Source organism: Sinohyriopsis cumingii, chromosome 12 (assembly GCF_028554795.1).
Source record: "Sinohyriopsis cumingii isolate HCF-2022 chromosome 12, ASM2855479v2, whole genome shotgun sequence".
Classification (NCBI taxonomy): Eukaryota; Metazoa; Mollusca; class Bivalvia; order Unionida; family Unionidae; genus Sinohyriopsis; species Sinohyriopsis cumingii.
The window spans coordinates 17,048,462-17,073,550 of record NC_142972.1 but is presented as its reverse complement, the minus strand read 5'-3'; the positions used below and the strand labels follow the sequence as shown (position 1 = coordinate 17,073,550).

General features: G+C 38.9%; 1 protein-coding gene across 1 annotated transcript in view; it reads right to left on the bottom strand.

The window, feature by feature from the left end:
- LOC149786033 (E3 ubiquitin-protein ligase rnf213-alpha-like) overlaps positions 1-25,089 on the bottom strand; it is a 260,766-nt gene that overhangs the window by 45,871 nt on the left and 189,806 nt on the right. The window contains exons 34-35 of the mRNA XM_089978105.1: positions 19,820-19,968; positions 18,843-19,040 (exon numbers count right to left, since the gene is read on the bottom strand). Of these exons, the coding sequence (XP_089834231.1) occupies positions 18,843-19,040; positions 19,820-19,968 (347 nt within the window). The remainder of the gene's footprint in view (positions 1-18,842; positions 19,041-19,819; positions 19,969-25,089) is intronic.

Below are 25,089 nucleotides of genomic sequence, written 5' to 3'. Positions count from 1 at the left end.
TGCTGGTTAAACTTGTGACTAAAATTATTGTAAATTTTCAGCAGCTAAGGAGGCACTAAAATTTGTCTTATTTTTCCTCACAATAGGAAATACTCTTTTACTGTCACTGTTGTTGATCTCCAACTGAGAAAGGTAGGTTATATTCAACAAGAAAACTTACAAACAATGCTTCATCATTGGTAGTTTGCAAGACTTGTGGCTTAAAGTAGGACTATTCCAGTGCTGAAATCTGCTGGGTGCTCTTAATTTTCTCAATATCTATACGCTTTTTGCTAGCAGTGTGCTCTTTCAAATTGTTCTGCCACATGCCCACAAGAGCTTGTATCATTGCTTACAATTTATATATCATACATTTACCTAATAATATTTTTATATAGTGCGTGTTTGACAGGTAAATCATAAGCAATGGCAAGAGTCCTGGTGCAGATTCCCAATTCTAAAATTTGTGGCACACTACCACGCTAAGAGCATAATGTACATCAAAGTTTCATGGCTGAATGCAAGGCCAGTTTTTGGTGTACTCCAATCTATGCTTCCCTTTTTGTGGAATACATTTCCTTGGAGGTGAAAACATTTTAAGCGTTATGTAGTTTTATTAAGAAATGGTATTAATCCAAAAGATGAAATGTTAAATGGTTACTGATTAGTGGTGTCGGCAGAAAAATATTAACTCAAGCAAATTATGATATATGCTATCTTTCAATATCTTAAAAAATTCCTACACTCAAAAAAAGCTGTCTTTGTTTAGTGTCTGTTTAATAAAATAATTAAAGTTGCTATGAGTATGAACATGTGCCATTTAAAAAAGTCAGCTGGGCCCCAGTTTTCTTCACTAGTATTTGTAAAGCTTCTGTTCTAAATATAGATTATATACTTTACAATGCTTGCTACAGGGCCAACTGTAACAATTGAATATAGTTCTATTAAGATTGCGACAAACAATACAGTACCGTTTATTGGCATCAGTGACCACTGCTGATGTCTTGAATAGCACTAATGGGATAAAAGTTTTTTTATTCTAGATTTAAGCCGATTGAGAATTTGGGAATTCGCGATTTTTCTGCATACGGCGTGAATCCATGACTCGCTATCGAGAGTCATGAAATTTATGCCAAAATCGTGAGGGCTGGCAGGTCTGAATAATATAACTGCATTTATTTTTGACTGGTTTTGTATTTATTTTTCCTATTTATCTATCCAGTCTGGCTATTTCATTTGTTGAAAATGCAACTCTCGCTGATGACAAGTCATGCCTTACAAATGGATTTAATTTTCAAAGTACACCTCAACTTATTGAAGGGTGAAAGAGAATTTAGCTTTTATGCAGCCATAAAAAAAGGGGGGGGGTTGCTTATAGTTGAGTTGACTTATAATCGAGTACATACAGCATATGTTTGTACATCTGTCTGTGTATTAATAATGCTGTGTATCTCCTTCAACAATGTTGAAGGTATAGATATGAAACTTCGAGCTGTGAGTGGGAGTGGTCTATAGATTTTCACAATGGTTAAAAAAAAATTATATGACCTTTTGAGTTGGGACCAGTGGATGGGGACAGCTTTTTAAAATTCTCATTTATATAAAAAGTAGTGCTTGTGGGTATCAATGTTGCAGTTGACTGACTTTAATAGAACAGAACACGCTATGATTACACTCTTCACATTGAAATAGAATTAAATGATTAAAACACGAATTTCACCTGACAAGACATATTTAATTCATGTTTATTTCATTCAATGTAGCCACCTGTTAGCATTTATCAGAATTTTTCGTTGATCACTATTTGGCCATGTAATATTATTTACAGTGGACACCTCTCCCTTGTTTACCCATGCACAACGGGGTCTTAAAACATAGAAAACACTATAAGCGAGGGTGTAAGTTACCAAATAACCTCAAAATAAAATAAGTGATGCCATTTCTGATAGACATTGAGAAAACCGCTGGAGAGGGGGGACTGGATTGTTTAATGATTGAATCCTTGTTTTACAATCACACAGAGAAAAAGTATCAATAAAGCGTCCCTTTTTAATGAAGCTGTTTATTATTCTGTATCAATTACATTTTTATTTTCAAGATGCCCAATATTGGAAAGATCATTAACATTCCAACTGGTTTCAGCAACTATCGTGTGTACATGAAAACACTTGTTTATTACATCATTGCATTTTTTCTAGTCTGGTTTCCTGATGGTGTGAGATAATGAAGTGCATAGCAGGAGTCTAGAAAGCAGGAAACCAGACTAGCTGCTGATACACAACCAAGCAAGATTCCTTCTTTTTTTTTTAACTAGCAAAATTTATTTTGTAAAACAATCGTCTACATCAAAACTCAATTTTTATTTTGTAAAAATAGTGAAATATTGATCCCGTAATTTCATTGCAAGTAATAGTGGAACTTTTTATTATCCTTGAGGAGCAGCAGAGGGGGCGAATCGGACATTTTGTCCAATCGTTATTTTGCTTAATTATTACTTTCTGCACTCAACGATCTAGTGTCGTCAGCGCCTGGTAAAAAAAAAACGACGACGTCGTTGGGGATCGTCCAATCGTCATTTGGTTTAATTAACACCTTCTGCGCGTCGATCCCCAGCGTCGTCAGCGTCCGGTAAGCACATCGATGACCGCGTCGATGTCGTGCCCCCCCTGCTGCTAAGTGGTTATTTACAATGAAAATTATTTACAACTAACCGAATATTTGGTCAAGTCCGATACGATATCGTGTCCGAGGATCATGTAAATTTATCGTTACGAATCCATGTGGGGTCGACTGAGCATGACTAAAAAAGTTTCGAAAAACATTAAAGTCCATGTCACCGCCGCACCATGTCTGCCAAATATTTCGTAGCGTGTGTGTATCAACGCCGTTGAACACAGCAAGAATATTACAGTTGTCTCTAATTACTTTTGGAATCTGAGTGTATCGTTGAGTGACATATATCACGTCAGTGTTTTTATGCCTGCCTCTGGAAAATATCCTAGCTGGGTTTTTTTGATTGTCTAACATAACATCATCGTACACGACTAGATTGTTAACGTCGCCATCAATATCATCAATACCCGGTGCATCATTGATATCTGTAATAAACTCGATGACATTTTTTTTAGCGATCGCTGATGCATTCTCGTTGAAATCTTTCAACACCTCGTAGCATCGTTGATCATCTACGCTAGGAGCAACCAAATACAACTTATCCCACTTCATCCATCTCATTATTAAATTGAGTAACAATTGCGTCTTGCCGGATCCAGATGGTCCGATGATAATCATCCGGATCGAGTTTGGTAACGCTGCAACATGCTTAACTGGTTCTCTTGTTTTAGTCGCCGAAAAATCAATTATATTCATATTTCTATACATAAATTATGGATCTATATTGTGTGAAGTGTAGAGTACATACTGGCACAAATGATATGACAACCGCTACAACAAGAAATAACAGATCGGCCCTTACTGGTAAGTGTGCACAATGCGGTACAAAGAAATTTAGATTTATTTCTATTAAACCCGGGGATGTTTTAAAAAAAAGCGAGGAGGTGACATCGCAGCCAAATTGGCAAAACTCCCCGGAACACCGTGGGCAAAGTATCCAGGAGAAAAACACCTCCCAGGATATAACTACTGTGGCCCCGGAACACGATTAGATATCAGACTCGATGATCAAAATCAGCCCAAACCCGGTGAGTATCCAATAAACGCTATCGATAAGGCGTGTCATGCTCATGATGTTGCTTACAAAAGCAGCGATCTGCAACAGCGTCACATCGCGGATGTAAAATTAATTCACGCATTAAATGCTATTCCTGATAAATCCGTCAAAGAAAAATTGGCCTCATGGTTGGTAAAATCGGCTATGAAAGGTAAATTAATGATGGGCGCTGGTAATTAATAACAACATGGAATCCATCTATTATTCTCCGAGAGGATACTGGAAGGGGAAGGCCGCAATTGGTAAACTTGCAAGCGCTGCAAAGGTAACAAAGACCACTGCGGCTAATTGGTTATCCAAACAGGCTATATGGCAAATCTATCTACCACTGCCTAAACAAATCAACTTCTCGCGCTTTGATGTCAGCGTACCTAATGAAGTTCATCAGGCTGATATACTATTTTTGCCGCATGACAACGGTTACAAATACGCGCTAACCGTAGTTGATGTTGCGAGTCGATACAAACAAGCGGAGCCGTTAAAAACAAAGTCGGCAACTGAAGTAGCCGCTGCGTTTGAAAGAATTTATCGAAGAGGCCCTCTGCGCTGGCCAAATCTATTACAAGTTGATCCCGGTAGTGAATTTCGCGGCGCTGTTTTATCAACGCTGAAACATCATAGCGTCGCGATACGACGAGGTCATACTGCGCTACATCGTGATCAGGCAATTGTTGAACGATTCAATCGGACTCTCGCTGAACGGTTATTTGGATATCAATACGCAAAGGAATTCATCCAAGAAAAACGATCTCGTGAATGGGTTAAAAGGTTGCCAGGTGTAATTGCAGCGTTAAATAACGAGATTACCCGAGCAATCAACATGAAGCCCAGCGACGCGATTAAATACGAGTATATACCCGGAAAATCAAAAATAAATAGCGTTTCCAAGCCGATTCTTGGCGATGTCACTGTTAGATATCTATATGAACCAGGAGAGCTTGAAGGCGGTAAAAAAAGAGCTACTGATCCTATTTGGAGTGTTACCACGCATAACATATCAACGATAACACGATCAACTGGTAGACCACCGATCTATAGACTGGATTCAACTGCTCCTCAGCGCGGATTTACACGCGAGCAACTACAAGTGATACCTGACGATACTCAATTACCCCCGCGTGGTCTTAACTAGCGCCGTTGCGTCTATTGCACTCAAGACAGGTCAACCTCACATTGTTTTTGACATGACCGAGACTGTTATCGATCCTGTCCACGGTAAATTGGCGAGCGTCTTTATCCGAATAACGCCAGCGCATTACACAATTACAACTCGCGCAGTGATTATTCTGTTGTTGTCGTAACGCAATTATTAATTCGGCATCAATATCAAAACGCCGCTGTTTTTTTTTATCCTGTTGGCGGTAACCCGAGAGTTTTGTATTAATGACGCTTGCATCGATAGTGTCGTTGTCGTTGGTGACTCCGTCACTGACTTCGTCAACAACAATTCTTCGAAGCTGATTTATTCTCCGTACTTGGGACACTGCAAGATAGACTAGATTCGACCATTCGATGCGATTATCAACCATCCAAACAATTGTGTCCGTGATGGTTAGTCCCTGCGAGGAATGTATTGTTGTTGCGTATCCTAGCATCCACGGGGATTTATCAGCACGTAGCGCGTCCTCGACGACACCGATATCAACGAGCACGATATCATTCAGCACGAGAATTTGTTTTTTTGTCCCCGACGCTGTCGGGGCTGGAATTTCAACTTCAATGTTCTGCCGCCGTGTGTCCGCGGGTCTATAACATAACGGCACTGGACGCGTTGGAAACTTTTCCTTATGCAACGCAAACAACTTCCGCTGAAGTGTGTCTCTGACTATCTTTCTACTCGCTACAATCAAATCGTTTGGTCTCCATGTTTCCCAGAATTCATTTAACGGCGTTTCCGGAATCACCTCGCGAATTATTTCACATTGAATTTTATCCGGCTGTAATCTGATTAGTTTTTTAACCCCGCGCAGTTGTTCATCAAGTGCTCGATAATCAGTATCGGTTTCTTCATAATAGTCTACGAACCCGCTCAACCAATCATGTGGACCCTCGCCGACAAATGGTGGTGGTTGGCCATGGTCCCCACACATGATTACCGCTGTATTCGCGCGCAGCAACCACTCAAGAAACATTTGTAAAGTATCTAACGAAACAGTACATATCTCATCCCAGATGATAATGTCGGGAATAAATTTTTCACCCATTCGATCAGGAGTCCACTCACCGCCGCTGTATCGAAAAAAGCTGTGATAAGTAACGGCGTCAACATTTCGTTGTTTTATCTCTCGCGCTAGTCTATGGGTCGGTGTAAGCACGATTATACTTGCCCGCGTACGAAATAATTCAATTGCCCGAGTCGTCTTTCCTGACCCGCCACAGCCGCTTAAATAAACTGTTTTGTGTCTACAAATTGGATCAGAACACGATGGTGCATTAGACCATTCTGACAATTTATCACCGCGTAAGTAGTTGTTCTCAACGGTGACATCTGCTGACGGGGAATAATCGCGTCGTATTTCATTTTTAATTCTCCATGTACCCCAACTCTCGTCCGGACTAGTAAACTCGGCTACGTTTTCCTTATACGCTACGTCAACATAAAACGAATCAACGGCTACTCTAACCGCGGTATCGGGGAATCTATTTATCATCGAGAATAAATTGATAGCGGCATAACCCAGCATAGACGCCCTCAAATGTGGATACGCCGGGCTGTCTCCGTCGCTGTAGGTAACAACTGTACCCAACCTCGTTCCATTGGACAAGAAAGCTGTTTTGCAGTTCACGTATCTATTTTTTGCCACTGCGTCCCTGATTACAAAATCATATTCTGCGTCATCTATAATCAGCCGTGAGCAATATCGTTTGTAGTCGTGGTTTTTTCCACCTTGTGTGAACTTACCAATTATTCTTCTACCGAGATCTTTTGCCTCGCGGTTTCGTTGGTTAAATATCCTCCTGGACCATTCGATGATATATTCCTCGTCGGCATCAATGTTTTTTCTGGACTCGTCAATTATGCTATCTAGACGCTCCGGTTCTGGTAACCAGACTTCAGTCTGCGCCCGGTATGATATAATTGCGTCACTGACAATCAACGAAACTAGCATGCTACAATCAATCATATACCGTAGCAGCGCTATTGGCAACCACTTCTTTTCAGCTATGTGTCTACTGATCCAAATATAGCAACAGCGATGGAGTCCTGCCGCGAATTCAAATGATACTATGCGAGCGAATCCGGTTAAATCAAAATCAGGCAGTGGTCCATTAATAGCAACACGAGTCATTTCATGACTGGGGTGTCCAAATCGTCTAAAGTACTCAGCGGCGGATCCATACCCGAGAAAACTCGCTGGATAACAGGCAACCATATCAACCGAGATCATAGCGTCGCGGCTGTATTCAGTGTTCCATAGTCCACCGTGATAGTATTCCAAACAACTGGATTGTACATCCGGCAGAAATTCCTTGCGCGTTGGTCTCCACGCATTTTTCCTTGCTGCAACATGAGCTACAACCGATGGAATCGTAAAACAATTTGTTAGCAGTTGTTCATCATGCTCTTCAAATTCCATGGCGGTTTTTTTCATCTGTTGTGAAATGCTTCAGTGCGATATAATTCACCGTTTGGTCTTACAAACTGATCAAAGGTATCCGCATCGTTTTCAGCGCTGCGAAGTAACCACACTGACACAGGGTCGTTTTTACACAAGTAGGCAATAGCATCAAATAGTTTCCTCTCCGCGAGAAAACCATCCCTGGAGAATTGTTCTCCCAGGAATTCTTCGGGTATATACTTTACTGTTCTATCCCGTGGAAATATTGTGATCGCGGGCGTCCATGCGTGTTCGTTATGATCAATAATTTTGATTGGGGCTCCCTTCGATTTATACTTTGATTCGTATAATACTTCACCGGTTATCGTCGTAACGGTTATTGGAAATCTCAGCGATGTTTTTAATCTCGCTATGTCGCTGATGGTTGCTCCACGCTCTTTTACGGTTAGTTCCCACTGGTTGATTTTGCTACGTCGTAAATCAGTCAATTTGTTTCCTCGACATGCATTTGTAAAATGCTCTATTATTCGTTCTGCTACACAATTTATCCCCGTTGACTGTTTCATCGGTTTCAGTTTTCCGATATCAGGTTTCTTATTTAACGGGTATATTCCATAAACAACTGCTGTTTCAGGATACGCTCGTTCATAGTATGGTCTGTCAATTCCGGTTAACAACCCCGGCTTGGAGTCGCGGCTGACAGTGACTGTTTTCTTGTCGCTGAGAACTGGTTCAAATTTATCACGTATGATCCAATCGCCTGATTCCACCCGGACAATGAATTTTACTCTGAAGAAATACCTTTTACCGTCAAGTTGTGATATTATCGTTGCTGCGCGGTTGTCGTTCATGGTAGCATCAACAACGCCATCAATTCGAAATGTTGACCAACTATGAGATGCACCATCACGCTTGAATTCATCGATACAATCACGTATTTTACTCAACAGGGTTCTATCGTTTATTAACGCTTTTGGTGTGTCCTTGAGGACTCTATCGAGATTGAACTTAATATTTTTCCGGGGCTTAATTGCTGCTAATCTCTCGAACTCATCCATATAATTAAAACAAGTATTTAAATGAAAGAATATAGTATAATGAATCACTGCAAATGGTTGATGATTGGGTCGACAACCCCGTGCAATAAATCATGTAGAGGTGAATTCTGCGGATATCATTTACAAAGCGTTCGTAATGGTTCTCTTGGCCCCCTCCCGTGCTTGGTTTGCCACGTCGGTGTAAGAGGAAAATCGCAGTTGTGTATTAATTGTGGCGGAAAGCGATACAGGGAACTAAAACGCTATTATGACAAGCGAATTAAAAACGCCGTCATTGACCCCACCGCCGACTCCGTCATCAAAACCCCCCAAGACTATGTTGAAAGATTTATAATTAAACCAAATAATAAATTAGACAAGTAGTATTATTATACAAATGAACCAAGAATTTCAGCCGCATCCTGTGCTCGTCAGTTACGAGGCGTCTCGCGACGGTATTGTTAGAAACCGCAAACTGAAGAAGCCGGTTGGTATCGTAAATAATCACGGGTATTTAATGTTTGGTGCCGGAAAGAAGAAATATCTCTGTCACAGAATCATCTATGAATGTTTTCACGGATTAATCGAGAATGGACTTGTGATTGATCATATTAATAGTAATAAGACTGATAATTCTCTTACAAACCTGCAAGCCATCTCTCAGAGTGAAAACACCAAAAAAGGTAAAACAGGGAAGCACGCAAAAAAAGCAAAGAGTGTCAAATCGTTTGATACAACAACGCACGAGGAAAAAACATTTCACTCCATGAATGCGGCAGGAAAATATTTTGATATTTGTATGCCCGCAGTGCGATTTGTTGCAGAACGAGTATATCAAACAGCAATCTCAAAAAAGACCGGACGCAAAATTCGATTTTCATATATAACAGAAATTAGCGAGTGACGAAGTCACCGTGACAAGGCCACCGGCGCCTATGGCGCTGACGAAGTCGCCATGACAATAAATTGTCCATTCCGGAAGAAAACAAAGTATGAATACCTCGGGATTGATACACGGGTTTCATTTTTTTTTTATTTAAAAACAAGATGTTTTATAAGAATAATGAATATCGAAGACATCAATAATATATTAGCCGAGATTTCAAAATTAAAAAATCAAGGAATTGAATTATCTGATGGTCTCGACAGTGAAAAAATATTATCCGATTATGAAATTATTAACGAACAATCGAAACGGGGGCGTTTTACCCTGGCCCGCGAGTACTTTTTTATAAAACGATTGCAACATACGATCAATGAAAACTTGTACCACAATGACGCAAATGCATTCATTGGACTATTCACTGCCGTTGAAATAATACGAAAAAAACTTGGACGTGTTTATGAACGACGCCGGGAGATTTCTAGCAAGATCAAAAACATTAGAAGGATTATAGACGGAGCCTCCGATGACACACTGGGCGGGAAATTAGAAATTGCTTCGCAATTGCAATAATGGTAGGCGAATCACTTACTACTCGGCTAGCCAGAGAGCGGCTAGCAGCGCTTAAAAAGTTTATACCGTTACGAGACAGGGTCCGAGAACAACTTCAAACGCGGCAGCAACTACAAACCGATTTTACTGTTGGAAGCGAACAACTCTTTGCCCCGGTAACTAAAGCGACCAAAGATGTTACGGCGGCAACTGTGCCCGTCCTCGATGCGCTTGAAAAGATAGCGGCAGAGACAAAACAAACAAAAAGGTCTTTAGAAACACTCCCTGCAAAAATAGCGGCTGCTACAACACGGAGGCCAACACCACTCGCTATAACCGAACCACAAGAACCCTATGTTACAATGACCGACGAAGAAGAACTAGGCGCCACCGCAAGAGAACCAGAAGAAGAAATACCAGAAGAAGAAATACCGGAAGAAGAAATACCGGAAGAAAAAGAGGAGAATATACCCCGTATTGTACTCAAGAAGAGCGCAATAGATGAAATTAGAGGCTTCAGCCATGAAGAATTAATTAATTTTGCTGCCAACAATTTTGCTAAGAGCATACGAGATAAGAAGCATATCAATAGCGGTTACGAGAAAAATATAAAGTCGTTAAAGGATTGGACAAGAATGGTGTATTTAGCGAGTAAATATAAAGATGCATTACCACTGCGTGATAATAAATATATAATATTCCACAATAAAGTAAAAAGTATAAAACCAAAAAAAGGAAAAGGATACTCTGCTGGTAAAGAATCCTACGGCGTTACCTGTCCTGGTAGTGTTCTCAGTGATATATCACGGCTAGAGGTACTAATTGGAGGAAAACGAGCCGGAAATAACTCTCCGGAAATAATCAATGAGGCCGCTGATATTTGCAAGCGGTTATTTGCAGGCGGTATTATGGACATTAATGCATATCGAACGCTCATAGACGAACTCGTGGATGATTAAAAAAATTATAAAATTATAAAATTATAAAATTATCGTTTTTGTTAATTTTTGACCGTTTTTTGACTGTTTTTGGCCATTTTTTGACTGTTTTTGGCCATTTTTGACTGTTTTTGGCCATTTTTTGAGGGCAGAAACCCAAGGAAATCATTTAGAGAAAATCGATGTTTTTCTGAAAAATCGAGAAAAAAACGACTATAGGCAACAAAAAACGACCAAAAATGACTAAAAATCAAGAAAAAACCAGAAAAAAACCAGATTTTTATCGAGGGCAAAAACCCAAGGAAATTTTGATAAAATTTATTCCGGTTTTCCACACGGCGGTGGGGGGGGGGGGGTAATCAATCACTGGTGATCACAATCACTAATTGGAAAACTGGTGTTTTTAATAAGGATGATCATACACTACAACCACGATAAACCAGTACTCGTCTACGTGGTAAACTCGCGATTGCCTGTTTACCGCGCGTACTATGGAGATGGTCTCGGTAGCACCATTGCGGGGTTATTTACAAGAATGGCTCCAAAAGTAGCGCCGTTAGCCAAACAATTAGGAATGAAGGCTATTGATGTTATTCGTGATAAGGGTATTAGTGCCATTGGAGATGTTGCCGGAAAGGCGCTTTCAGCCGCGCGGGACAAACTAATGTCGTTGGTGAAATCCAGGAGAAAAAAACAGATGCCATCAACGACAGTGATGCCTGCGAATGTCAGTAAAGTAATAAATAACGCCGTGGAAGAAAAACTAGAGTCGTTGGCGACTTCGCCATCCGCCGATGCGGCAACCAACGCGCTCATGAACGCGATAGCGGGGAGTGGTCTACGACGAAAACGACGTTGATGGATTTCAATTGAAAACACCGACATGAATAATAATAAAATGTTTGCGCGAACCGCTGACCCCGCGTTTGATATGGACGCCCCAGTGCGCAGGGATGATTCTGTCCGTGATTATCAATATTATTCTTATTATGCAGCGCAACCTGACCTACGATCGCGAATTGAACTTCAAGTCCAAGATACCAGTAAATATTTTTTGCCGTGTGAAGCGTTTATCGAAATTGAGGGAGAACTCGTGACAAATGCCGCCGATAATGCACCATACGCAGATGACCATCGTGTTCGAGTTGGCTTCGTCAACAACGGTATCATGGCGTTATTTGAGAGCGCCAGATATCTTATTGACGGGCGAGAAATTGAATCAATAGAACGCGAGGTTGATGTTGCAACGACGATAATTGGGTTGGCGAGATACTCGGATGATTATACAAGATCGGCGGGCCCATCTATAATGTTCGCAAAGGACTCCACCGATAACGCTGACCATCTTCAGTACGTTAACGTGCTGGTGGAAAGAGATACCGCAACTGACCCACAGGCTGAAGCAAATAACCCAGACCGCAGAGCAAGACCAGGCGCTAATTTCAATATTATAAAAAGTCTTAACGATAATTACAATATGGGATTCGCAACACGAGTAGGGATGTTGCAAGGACCACGCCGGCAGTTTTCATGCGCGATTCCACTCCATCACATATTTGGATTCTGCAGAAATGTTAGAAAAGTCATCTATGGGGCTAAGCATACAATCGCGCTGACGCGAAGGGGCGATGATAACAATGCAATATGGCATGCTGCTGGCGTCGCTGCCGGTAAAGTCATTTTAACTAAAATGGCATTGTGGATGCCGGTGCTGACTCCATCAGTTACCACGGAAGCACGATTGTTAGCATTTATGGAACAGGGGGGGAAATCGTTGTTGAGTTGGCTAGCGGTAACAACTGATGCTAAAGAGGATAACGTCGCCGATACGTTTACATGGCACCTGGCATCAAAACAGGGTGTTTCAGCCCCGCGTCATATATTCATAGCGCTACAGAATAGGGAACGATTGGGCAGTCAAGAACGCAGCCATATGATATTTGATCGATTAGGAGTCATGGAGGTTTCGCTGAGAATAAACGGACAACAGGAACCATCCGAGGATATACAGCTTAATTACGGCGACAACCATATCGCACGTGTGTATCATCGATTGCTGTCATACATGGGTCGTGATCAAAACGTCGACACTGGTTTGCAAATATCACAACTTGATTTTAAAAACCTGTATCCGATTTATTACTTTTCGTTGGAACATCTTGATTTAACGAGACAATCCGTCGTTGATATACACTTCCGAGCTCGTATAGCCCCGGGTGGTATTGATTATAGAGCGGTTGCTGTCATTCTCAGCGATAAATCAATGCTGCTAGAAGGTGTTGGTGGACGAATGAGAATCGTTGATGCGCCAGTGGAAAACATGTAATTGAAAGCACAAAACGCGTTTACAATAAATGTCGTATAGTGTCGTCAGTGTAGAGTTGACTGATGGTCAAGTCAAGAAATTACGATCAAAGTCGGCTAAACAATGCGGAACCACAATAACGCTGAAGCCGTCGCAGATGGTGGGTGGTAATCATAAGATATCGTTGACGGCGCGTCAAATAAAACATTTCAATGATGCGATGAAGAATAAAAAGGGAGTTCAAATAGATTTTTCAGCCGCAGCAATTAAAAACATGGAAAAGACCGGTGGGATATTTCCGCTGTTAGCTGCGATTCCGGCATTGATTGCCGCGGCCGCACCAGCAGTGGCTAAGGCGGCGGTGTTAGGAGCCGTTGGTACCGCGGCGGAGATGGCATTGAAGAAGGCAACCGGGAAAGGCTACAAAAAAAAACGACCCGTGGCCGGAAAGGGTCTAAGACTACCGGGGACCCCGTATTCATGGTACTCGGGAAAGGGTCTAAGACTACCGGGAACCGTTTATTAACGCAAGAGTCTATGACTCCAATGTCTAATTTTGATTTAATAGACGCCGCAAACGCGCTAGCGATAAAAAACTTCAGAGGTGTTTTTATGAGGGATCAATTACCGGCGGCACCAAGGAATATTGAAACCGGCATAATTAACCTCGATGGGTCCTCCGGAGCGGGAACTCATTGGGTTGCATATGCGATTGATCCGCGTGCGATCGTCTATTTTGATTCATACGGGTTAGCCCCGCCGAAAGAGTTCATGCGGTATATCCGGGCGTGTTCAGCCCGGGCGTGTTCAGCCCGGGTTTTTTATTCCACGCTGCCAACACAGCAATTAAGCGACCCACCGATATGTGGCCGCGAGGTATTGAACGTACTCGCGGCGATTTCATCATCGCGAAAACCACCTCATGTGGTTGTAAACGAATACACTAGTGGGAAATTTAGAGACAATTACATTAGATAATAATGATTGATATTTGGGGACGACCGGTTTCGGCGCTGAAAGAATCCACGGAAACGGCCGCCGCCGACATAAAAAAACTAATCGAGGATGAAATCGCTGATACGTTGAATTTAACAAGTGTTGACCCAGGTGAAATAGTTGTATTTCAAGACCGCCAGGGTAAATTGAAATCCAGTAATGTGTCGCTGGATGACGTTTTAATACGACATCCTAATGTCGCCAATGGCACTATCGCGTTGTATACCGGCGACGGACGACTCAAACCGGGTAAACATATATCGGAGGTGACGAATGAGATAACATCCGTTCGAGACAGACTTATATCGTTGAATATATCTATGATCGAATTCGACGCGCGGGTGAAAAAATCTGTCACCGATATACAACTCACTACCGCTAGTTTTTTTGGGACCCCGACGGTAACCGAACCAAATCTTGCAACAATAAAGAATACTATTTCGGAGTTTACGACGCTGTCGGGCCAATTTTACACGTTACGAAAAAATGTTAACAGGATCGATGACAACTTTGATAAATTCTTTGGTAAAAAAAATACCAGGCCGGATGAAATCACAATAACTATAAATGATATCATTGCGTATAGACAGGAAATAGAAACAATCAAAACTAATGTTGCAACGAGCAAAGGGAATGTAGACGCGCATGAACGAGAAATAGGAATAATCGGCGCTAATGTTGCAACGATCATAAATAATGTAGACTCGCATGGACGGAAAATAGAAACAATCAAAACTGATGTTACAACGATCATAAATAATATGGACGCGCATACACAGGAAATAGGAACAATCAAAACTGATATTGAAGCGAACAAAAAGGGTGTGGACGCGCATACACAGGAAATAGGAACAATCAAAACCGATATTGAAGCGAACAAAAAAAATGTAGACGCGTATTGGCGGGGAATAGGATTAATCAAAACTGATGTTGCAGCGAACAAAAAAGGTATAGAAATACATACATATGAAATAGGAACAATCAAACTTGATGTTGCAGCGAACAAAAAAAGTATGACCGAGAATACACGGGAAATAGAAACAATCAAAACTAATGTTGCAACGATCATAAATAATGTAGACGCGAATTTGCGGAGAATAGAAATAATCAGAACTGATGTTGAAGCGATTAAAGACGGGCTACCGAGAGTAGCAGAGCAATTCGAAAAAATAAAAACCCCTCATGAGAACATCATCAACACAGTATACACAATTCGGCATGGATCATTCGATTGGACTCCTACACAGAATACAGTAAATATCACCGCAACTGTTAAGGGCATTTATCGACTGACACTGGTTTCAATGATGCAGTTTAATATATTATCGTCGAGTTCATCCGGGTTTAACAATACAATATCAACAATTATAGACAAGAACGCAACTGAACTGTTTACAATTTATGCCGTTGATAGAAATCTAACCGGGGCAAACATTACATGGTATGTGGAATTTGTAGCGAATCTAAGTAATTAAAAACACTAGCTCTTTTAAAATAAAAATGACCACCAAGGAAATTGAATCAGAGGTATCACCGACGTCACATCAATATCGATTCGATACCGCAAAAGAATTTTCCGCGAACTTGAAAACGCTTTCCGAACAATACCGTGCAAAAATAAAAAAATACCGCCGAAAAATAACCGCCATCGACGCGGTCGTGTACTCGGTGTCGGGTATAGTGGCCGGTACCGGCGTCGTTTTATCCACGGTGACCACGATAGCCCCGATCGCTGTTCCAATCGCTGTCTCCGCGATGACAACAGTTGCTGGAGTCGCCAACGCAATCACTAGGAAGATATCATCGTGTTTTCAGAAAAAACTCAACGAGTATACAGTAAAACATCAAATAGTATCCGACGCGTACTCGAAATTATCCGGGTTGATCTCGTTATCGATTGATAATTTGTTCGTATCCGATGTTGAATTCTCCACGATGGTCCAGTTGTATAGCTCCGCGATGTCAAAAATCGAGGATTTTCAACTGGAAGCCGGAACCACCTGGTTGTTGAAATTAGACACTAAAGACAACGAATAATAATAATGTCACTGAACCCCGAAGGGTTTCAATTACTTCAGCGGATCGCGGAGAACACCACTCCGGTACAAACAAATATGATATCAATAACGTCAACGAAACCCGAATTCAGTGTAAACTTCCCATCGCCGGTTCCAGTGAAGGAAATAGCGCTGGCAAAATTGCGAGTATATCACAGTTGGCCTAATATCCGAGCGGACGCATTTAACGGACAACAACCTAATAACTCGCTGGTTTTTGCACGGACAAATAAACCCGATGGGACCCCAGACTGGGAGGAGGTTACAATACCAACTGGGTCATACCAAATAGAACAAATCAATAAAGAATTTCAACGCAGGATAAAATCGATCACAGGAAAGGAATCAAAAATCGCTATTACTGTTCATGAACCGACGTTATCGTCGACGATTGAAATAAGCACACCGGGGTATATGGTTGATATTTATAACAGTTCAATAAGAACCATACTAGGTTGGCCCAAGAATCCACCTAATGAAATTCCCGCGGACTCACACACCAATGCGCAATCGTATCATGAAATTATTCCCAATTATCAAATTGATTTGCCTATTATAAAAAGCGTGTTATTATTACCCAGTAGGTTTACATTTCAAGACAGGAATACCACGCAATGGATATTTTCGTATAAGGAAACTCCTAAATTGTCCGACGCGGCCATAATTAGTTTAAGTGATATTAATAGTTATTTTGCCGAGATTAATCGTGATTACCAATTACAACTAGGACGGCTACGGGCAACAAAAGCACAAAAACACGTTGAGGCGTTAAATCAACTTATATCAGACATGGAATATATCAATGAACGAATCGTTAAAGCAATATCCGATAGCAGCGATGATAATAAACAAAAATTCCTAACCGAGTATAATATCGCAGAAGCCGATTTACCCGATTTCAAGTTTCCAGGATACAACGCGCCAGAACTAAGAAAGTCTCTTAATGATTTTCTCAGTCCATCAACTCATATCCTCAGACACGATAACGGGGATGATGGTAGGCATATTGCCCCGTACAACGTAAATATCGCATCGGTGATAGCAATCAATCTAGTGTGTGATGTTATCGAAGGGAGTTACCAGGTAGATACCAATCAATCAAATCAAGCTCAACAGGGATATATCCTTTATTCATTTTCACCAACAGCCCCTCCGGGATATTTAATCGTTGAGAATCCGATTAATCCGGTCTATATGCGATGCCATGATCGGTTTTTAACGAGAATTAATTTTAAACTCACCGATCAGTCAAATAACCTAATTGATCTACAGGAGGAGGAGTTAGTGATCACTCTGTTTGTAAGATCATAAAGACCCTCATTGTAAATAACCACTTAGCAGCAGGGGGGGCGACGACATCGACGCGGTCGTCGATGTGCTTACCGGACGCTGACGACGCTGGGGATCGACGCGCAGAAGGTGTTAATTAAACCAAATGACGATTGGACGATCCCCAATGACGTCGTCGTTTTTTTTTTACCAGGCGCTGACGACACTAGATCGTTGAGTGCAGAAAGTAATAATTAAGCAAAATAACGATTGGACAAAATGTCCGATTCGCCCCCTCTGCTGCTTGAGGATATCTCTAAGTGCCAATTCAGGAATTATTTGAAACTTGTTTCTCTAGATTGGTCCATATATGTGAAACAAAGCTCTATATTTTAGGAAATATTCATTCGCTCGGTTGCCTTGCTATCTTTGATCACATTTATGATTGAGTAGGTTAATTTAAGGTAGTTTAATTGTATTACATACACAATAATATTTATGACAGGGTCCACTAGACCTTAAGTATGTAGGATTTGCATGCCTTTATACTTTTCTTTTATTCCACCGCCTTTATTTGATACAAGAAACATAATTAAGGTGATAATACAAAGGTCAGCTTTTATTTCAGTGCAACAATGCAACAAATACATCTGCAAGTCAGATATCAAAACATGTTCACACTTAATTAGGTTTTCAGAAAAACACTTGTGGGCAAAGCAGTTACACTAGAATGACACATTTTACATTTGAATACATTAGGACACCTTGCATTTATGATGATTGCACTTAAAAGGAACAAAAAATAGTACTAAAACACAAATTTCACTTGAAAAGAAATTATTCCACTGGTATTTATTTATTAAAGTACCGCCCCTGCTAGGAGCAAGTGGCATTTTCAATGATCAAAATTTCTTTGAATATTGTTAGTTACAGTGTACTAAGAATGTTATTCGGAAACAAATAATATGACTTCTAATTAACACTTGATAATTTAATAATATTGATTAAAATTTCCAGGTCCTATCTACTGTTTTCAATGATAAAACAAGCAATATATCATGGTTTCAGTTAAATAAAATTGATTGTGATTTTGTGTGAGTTCAACAAATAGGGATCATTTTTTTGTTGGTATTTTCTGATTTAAAAAATGTGATCCACACTTGACCCTGCATTATAAGTGGTTCGCGAGTTATCAGGGTGCGAGTTATCGAGGGAGTGTATTGAGAAAATATTTATCCAATATCAAGATTTCATTGACCAATTCTTACAGCAATTTGCTTCACATTCAACATATTATAGCCAATATTTTAAATATGTTTTTAAAAAATGGGTTCCAAGCCAGACACCCTATTGTAAATGGGTTTGAGTCTTATCAGGGAACGAGTTATCAGGAAGCGGTGTATCTACTTCATTAAAAAAAAATATAAAATATTGAATGATTTAAAAAGAAAGATTAACACATCAAATGAACACAGTGCAATATGCTACCAATATATTTTCCAAGCATAAGAAAAATGTAATAACAATTTTACATACCTTGGGAGGGAATCAAAATCTTCCTGAATAGGTACACCATTGCGAACCAGACTATCATATAGATTTTGGGGCATTATGGCTGTCTCAAGCACTTGTTTGGTTTGCTGATCTATCAGGTTTCCTGTGCGGCGGTCAATGTTAAATCCCAGGAATGTGATAGTGTGTCCATCAGGATTAAAAAACAGATATGGATGAGGGCTGTGAAGGAAAACAAATGAAACTCATTAGCAGCAATGTACCTATGTTTGAAAGCAACCATGGCTTTTCAAATTATAATTAAAAATTATAAATCACTAATGTACAATTGCCAAATATTCAGTCAGTGTTGGGTATTTTGCAAGATTCCAAAGTGTGTTCTGTAGTCTTAAGTTGGGCCAGAGTGTGAGATCCAAATAATTGATATTGTACAATCAAGAATAATATATATATATATATATATATATATATATATATATATATATATATATATATATATATATATATATATATATATATATATATATATATATATATATACCTATAATAAATGCCTAAAAATTCAAATCTTAATATAATAAAATGGAATATATGTTTTCTTAGAAGTATTTAATACACTTCAAAATAAAAAGTACCTGGCAGGTATAGCAGTGTCAATATATCATCAAAGCTTATACACATAAACACATGCATGTGCCCACACTCACAAAGTCACAACCATACATTAAATACATGTAACAAAATACAAAATATTTCTCTCTTTAAAATCCATTGAACAGTGGAATACAGTATTACCTTTTATTTAGCTGCAAATTTTGTTGGTCTCAATAATTCATTGGAGGGTTTGAAGATGATGCAAACATTTAAACTTTCAACAACTATGACAACAATCACATCACAAATCAACCAGTTTATCATGTCAGCTTACAATTACCTTTGAAGTTCACAAATGTTACCTAGCAAGCTTTTCATCAATGCTTTTACACTCTGACATGACCCACCTGCTTTCCCATGTTCTCCTCATCTGATACTGTGCCAGGTCTTCCTCTCCCTCCTCCTCATTGACCTCCTCCTCACCAACCTCTTGATGTATCTTCATCATGGTAGTCGGAGACTCCTCACTCATCAGCAAGGACCTTGTGGAGAAGTCCTTTTAAAACGAACAGTATTGTCAGCTAATTTGAAAATTACAATGGTAATTCTATAAATTATGCACCAGAGTGAACACTGTATATGAAACCTATTTTATCTTGTTCTAAATTTATAAGTATTTCAGTTTTCTGAAATAGCAACCAACATGAGATATTATCAACAGGTATATTATAATGGGCCTCTGCCTGCTACAATTTATTCAGCAAGACCTTAAACAATTTAAATTTGCAGAAGCAAAATGGAATTTGTTTGAGTGTGGATCCAATAATATGCTACAAGTCTACAAATTGATGACTCATGTAAGTGCTTAACAATTTTAAGCTTAATTTATTTCTTATAGCCCGATAAAAAAACCTGAAGATGATAAAAATGACAATTGCTTCACTAATTATTGCATTTGTAACCTTGCAGTGAATCTTGTTGGAAGAAGTCATCTGAAAACTAAGCACATCTTAAATCTGACTGATATCAAGCTGCACACCAAATCTGGGTGAAATTCAACAATCATGGGTAAGGACATGCTGTAGAAACTTTAGTTTTGAAGGTCAGCAAAAAGGGGCAATAACTCTTACAAATGACAGCATGCATTTCTGGAAATAAAATCCATTCAAGGTTTTATCAAAATAAAACTGCATATCTAATTCCTTTTGAATCAAACTATCCTTAGTAAATTTAGGGTGATAAATCTTGCAAATGATGACATATGAAACAGATGAAATCTAAAACATTAAAAACTGCATCTATATCAAGCTGAAAGCAAAATTTTGTTCAATGCCAAGATCCATAGCAAGTACGCTTGTGCTGATTTTATGCTAAATTCTTAAATGTGTTAAATTTTTACAGTGAAAAGTTAAAAGCAATCAAAGTTTTATCAAAATTAAACTGCAAACCAAATTTGGGTCAAATCCAACCATAACCAATCAAGTTATCTTACATAAATGAAATTTTTGGGACAATAAAATATAAAAACAAAACAAAAACATTTTGGGAAGACAAATCCTTCCAAATAAGTATAAACATGTTGCAAAACAAGATTTACAATAGAAGGTACAAATCTTAAACTCCACAAATGGTATATAAAACCATGTTGATATGACCATCTATACATTGGTCATAGCAATAAGAAAGTTTCAAGATAACTGACATGATGGCCATACCAGATGTTTGAGTAACCATTTTTATTTAGGACCAACCACACATTAGGATAAATGTGTCTGTCAAATTCATGGCAATCCTCCAAGCCATTAAGAAGGAGTAGCAATCACAAAATTGTGCTAACATATGATGGAGACTAGACAAAAAGCTATACCATAAACAGTCCTGGTCTATAATTAATAGAGATATAAAAGGAAAAAGATAACAATAAAATAAAAATTCTTAAAATTTTGGGTTAAATATGTTAAATAAACTGCAAAAAGCCCAAGATTTTCTCTGGTGGTACATCATCACAGATTAAAGGAGTTCATGTAAAAATCTTCTGTCTCACAGGGTGTAGGTCAATATCTTCTGTCTCACAGGGTGTAGGTCAATATCTTCTGTCTCACAGGGTGTAGGTCAATATCTTCTGTCTCACAGGGTGTAGGTCAATATCTTCTGTCTCACAGGGTGTAGGTCAAAATCTTCTGTCTCACAGGGTGTAGGTCAATATCTTCTATGTAAGTTGACAATAGCAGAGTATGTACTATGGCTGAGCTTATACCCTTCAGTCAGAAAGTAGGCATGAGTTAGGTATGCATCTCCTAAGCACAATACAACCTGATCTCAGCAATTTGTACTACATGAAGGATGCCATTCTTAAATCATATGTTTGATTTTCTAAAACACATCTGTAATAATAATGACCTTATTTAAAGAGGGTAACACAATTAGCTAAGAACTAATCTACCTTGAGGCCCTCATACAAAGGAATTTATTTATTTAAGCTGCATCTCTGAAGCCAATGAATATACTGGGTTTGGAAGAAGGAAATAGAGCGGGCATTTCTAATCTCAACTGGAATACTATTCTAGAGCAGAGTTCCAGAGTATTGGGAACTTTTTAAAAATAACTCCTTATTCGGTTTAGGAATTTTATACTGTTTGGTACACATGGATTGCAGATGGGGAGTATTACCAAGTAACCTATACTGGAATAGTGATTGTAAATATTCAGGAGCACTATTATGAGATATCCTGTACATTAATTTGGCTTTTCTCAAACAGATTCTACAGGTAATATTTTTAACTTACCAGATAAATTTTCCTTGCTTTCTTTCTGGATTGATATTAGCCCTAATGCTCATTTTTGAAGATGTGCCAGCTTTGCTATGTTTTTATCATTTGAATTACCCCATACTGTATTATAGTAGTCTAAATAGGGTTCTATGTAACTGTTATAAAACAGTTTTCTGTGCCGTTCAGGAAGAAAAGGTCTTATCCTACTGAGAAGCCATAAACTTTAATTGACTTTTTCACTGATATGTTTGATATGTTAAGTCCATGATAGATTATTATCTACCAGAATACCAAGTTGTCTATCATGACAGACCATTTGCAAATTTGTATCCTTCGATATCAGACATAGTTCATCACTACCAAGATTTGTCCTTTTTTGCTATGTTGAGATAAGTACTATTTAGTTTTACCAGTATTTACTACCATGCCATTGCATGTGCACCAATTGTCCAGTTTGTTTAGGGCATTCTGTAAAGAAATTTTGAGTTCATGCTTTGTGTTTTGGATGTCTGACAATGTTGTGTCATCTGCACAGAGATCTATATATATATTGAGTCTCTTAGTAAAAGTGGTAGGTCATTAATAAATAAAATAAATAGTAATGGACCTAGAATTGAGCCTTGTGGTACTCCATATCTAATTGTTCCAGGTTCAGAAAAAACATTATTAATGTAAACATGTGTTCTCTCACTTAAGTATGAAGTAAACCATCTAATTGTTCTTTCATCACATTGGTAGATTTTCAGTTTCTTCAAAAGGATTTCATGATCCACTATGTCAAAAGCTTTCCTGAAATCTACAAATACAGATCCTATTATTCTACCTTGGTCAAGTGCTTGAAGCCATTTATCAGTGAGGCAGTCTCAAAGGAATGTTTCTGTCTAAAGCCTGATTGATTAGGGTGTAACAGCAAGTGTTTGGTTAAATGTGACATGAATGAGTCATGGACATGTTCTTCAATCAATTTTGACAAGTTTGGTAGTATTGAGATTGGTCGGTAGTTATCAGCGTCATCCTTAGAACCAGATTTGTGAATATGAGTTACTTTTGCAGTTTTCCATATTTTGGGGACAGATGAAGTTGCAATACTTAAATGATTATGAATGTTATGCTATCTACAATAGCAGTGGCAGAAGATTAAATAAGTTGTGGACCAATCTGATATGTCCTGTAGCTTTCTTGGTATCATGTTAACTGAGACATTTTTTAACAAAGTTTTTTTATACTGGTGGGATAGAGAAACATACCTCCTTAGAGATTTTGCTGCTGCAGAACTTTTTCAGTTCACTAAAGTTGTTTTCTATCACTGGTTCTTTTAACTTTGTGGTAATGTTGGTGAAAAAAATCATTGAAAACATTTGCAATGTCAGTGTCATCTGTGACTATGGTGTCATTTATCAGAAGTGAGTGAATTTTATTGGTCTGATCTTTGTGTGTTCCTCCCGTGAGTTCATTGAAGACTTTCCAAATGGAGTTTGTGTTGATCATTTTGTTTTCAAGCAATGATTGATAATAAATTTTTTTCAGCTTTTTTAATTACACTTTTTATTTCATTTCTCCATAATTTATATTGTACATGGTTTCCGATAGCCTTGAATTGGTCTTGTGTTTTCATAGCATCTAGGATTTCAGTAGTAAACCAATTACGTTGAATTTCAGTCTTTACTCAATGTACTTTCAGTGGTGCATGCTCAGAGACTACATACATGAATAGGTCAGTCCACACCCTCAGAGCTTTATCTGTGTCATCCAAATGTTGGATCATATTCCATGGAACTTTATTTAGGTCATTGAGAAATTGTTCTTCATTAAAAAAAGTTACGTGGTGTTTTCATTCTCTCTATACACAACATGCTAATTCATATAATGTTCCAAGTCAATGTTTGCAATTTTCAATAAAAAAAATAGATGACTGTAAGGCAGCTATGGCTGTCCTTTCATTAACTTTATTGCCAATCTAACTAGGCATCCAACACTATGGAATACTTTTTTCCAGTTTGTGTCAACAAATAATGTTATTAAAAGATACTGGACGTAAATGGATTGTCAAGTTTAATGTTTTGTAAGGTTTACAATGTGGAATGGGACATTTTGATGTAGTTTAAAGATTTGGGAATGGCTGTAATTTCTCAGGTACAAATGGAAATTTAATCAGGTAAACCAGCTTGAGATGGTGTCATGGGGTAATGCAACCTTGTATTCATTTTTTGAACCATCTCTCCACAAAAAAGTATGGCCACTAAAAAAGGCCCTGATTTCATTAATCAGTTAACTCTAGAAATTAAAGAAATGGTAGTAGACCTTTTGAGTTGGCAAAGATCAAATATTACTGGGGGAGGGGTCAAACCCCCAAGAGTTATTGAGAATTTTCCAAAAGATGGGATAAAACATCTTTTGTGTGACATAATTTCTATTCTGTCTTCAGTGATTCTGAGATTTACTGAAATCAAAAATTACCTGGTGATGTCTGAGGAACCAATTTATTAGTCATAATGAATTCTCCTCTGGCAAATTCAATTTAAACTTGTACCAGCTCTTTCAACAGCAGTTGTTGATTTTGTAGGGTTTAACGCCATTTTTCAGCACACGATAGGCTATACATGGCGGCCAGTATTAATGGTGGACGAAGAACCCGGGAAATCCCCGGAAAGAACCACTGACTCGAGAGAAGCTACTGGCAAGCTTTCTCACATACCCACATTGGCCGAATCCGAGACTCGATCTCACGCAGACAGAGGTGAGATGGCAGTGATCCGTAACGGAGAGCGCTTTAGACCACTTGGCAACTTGGGGCCCCTTCAACAGCAGTAAAATAACACTAATAATAACTTAGTTAAGTTAAAAAAAGTAAGTGTATTACTGATTTGAAAGTCTATGCCAGACAGAAGAAATAAAATACTATTTTA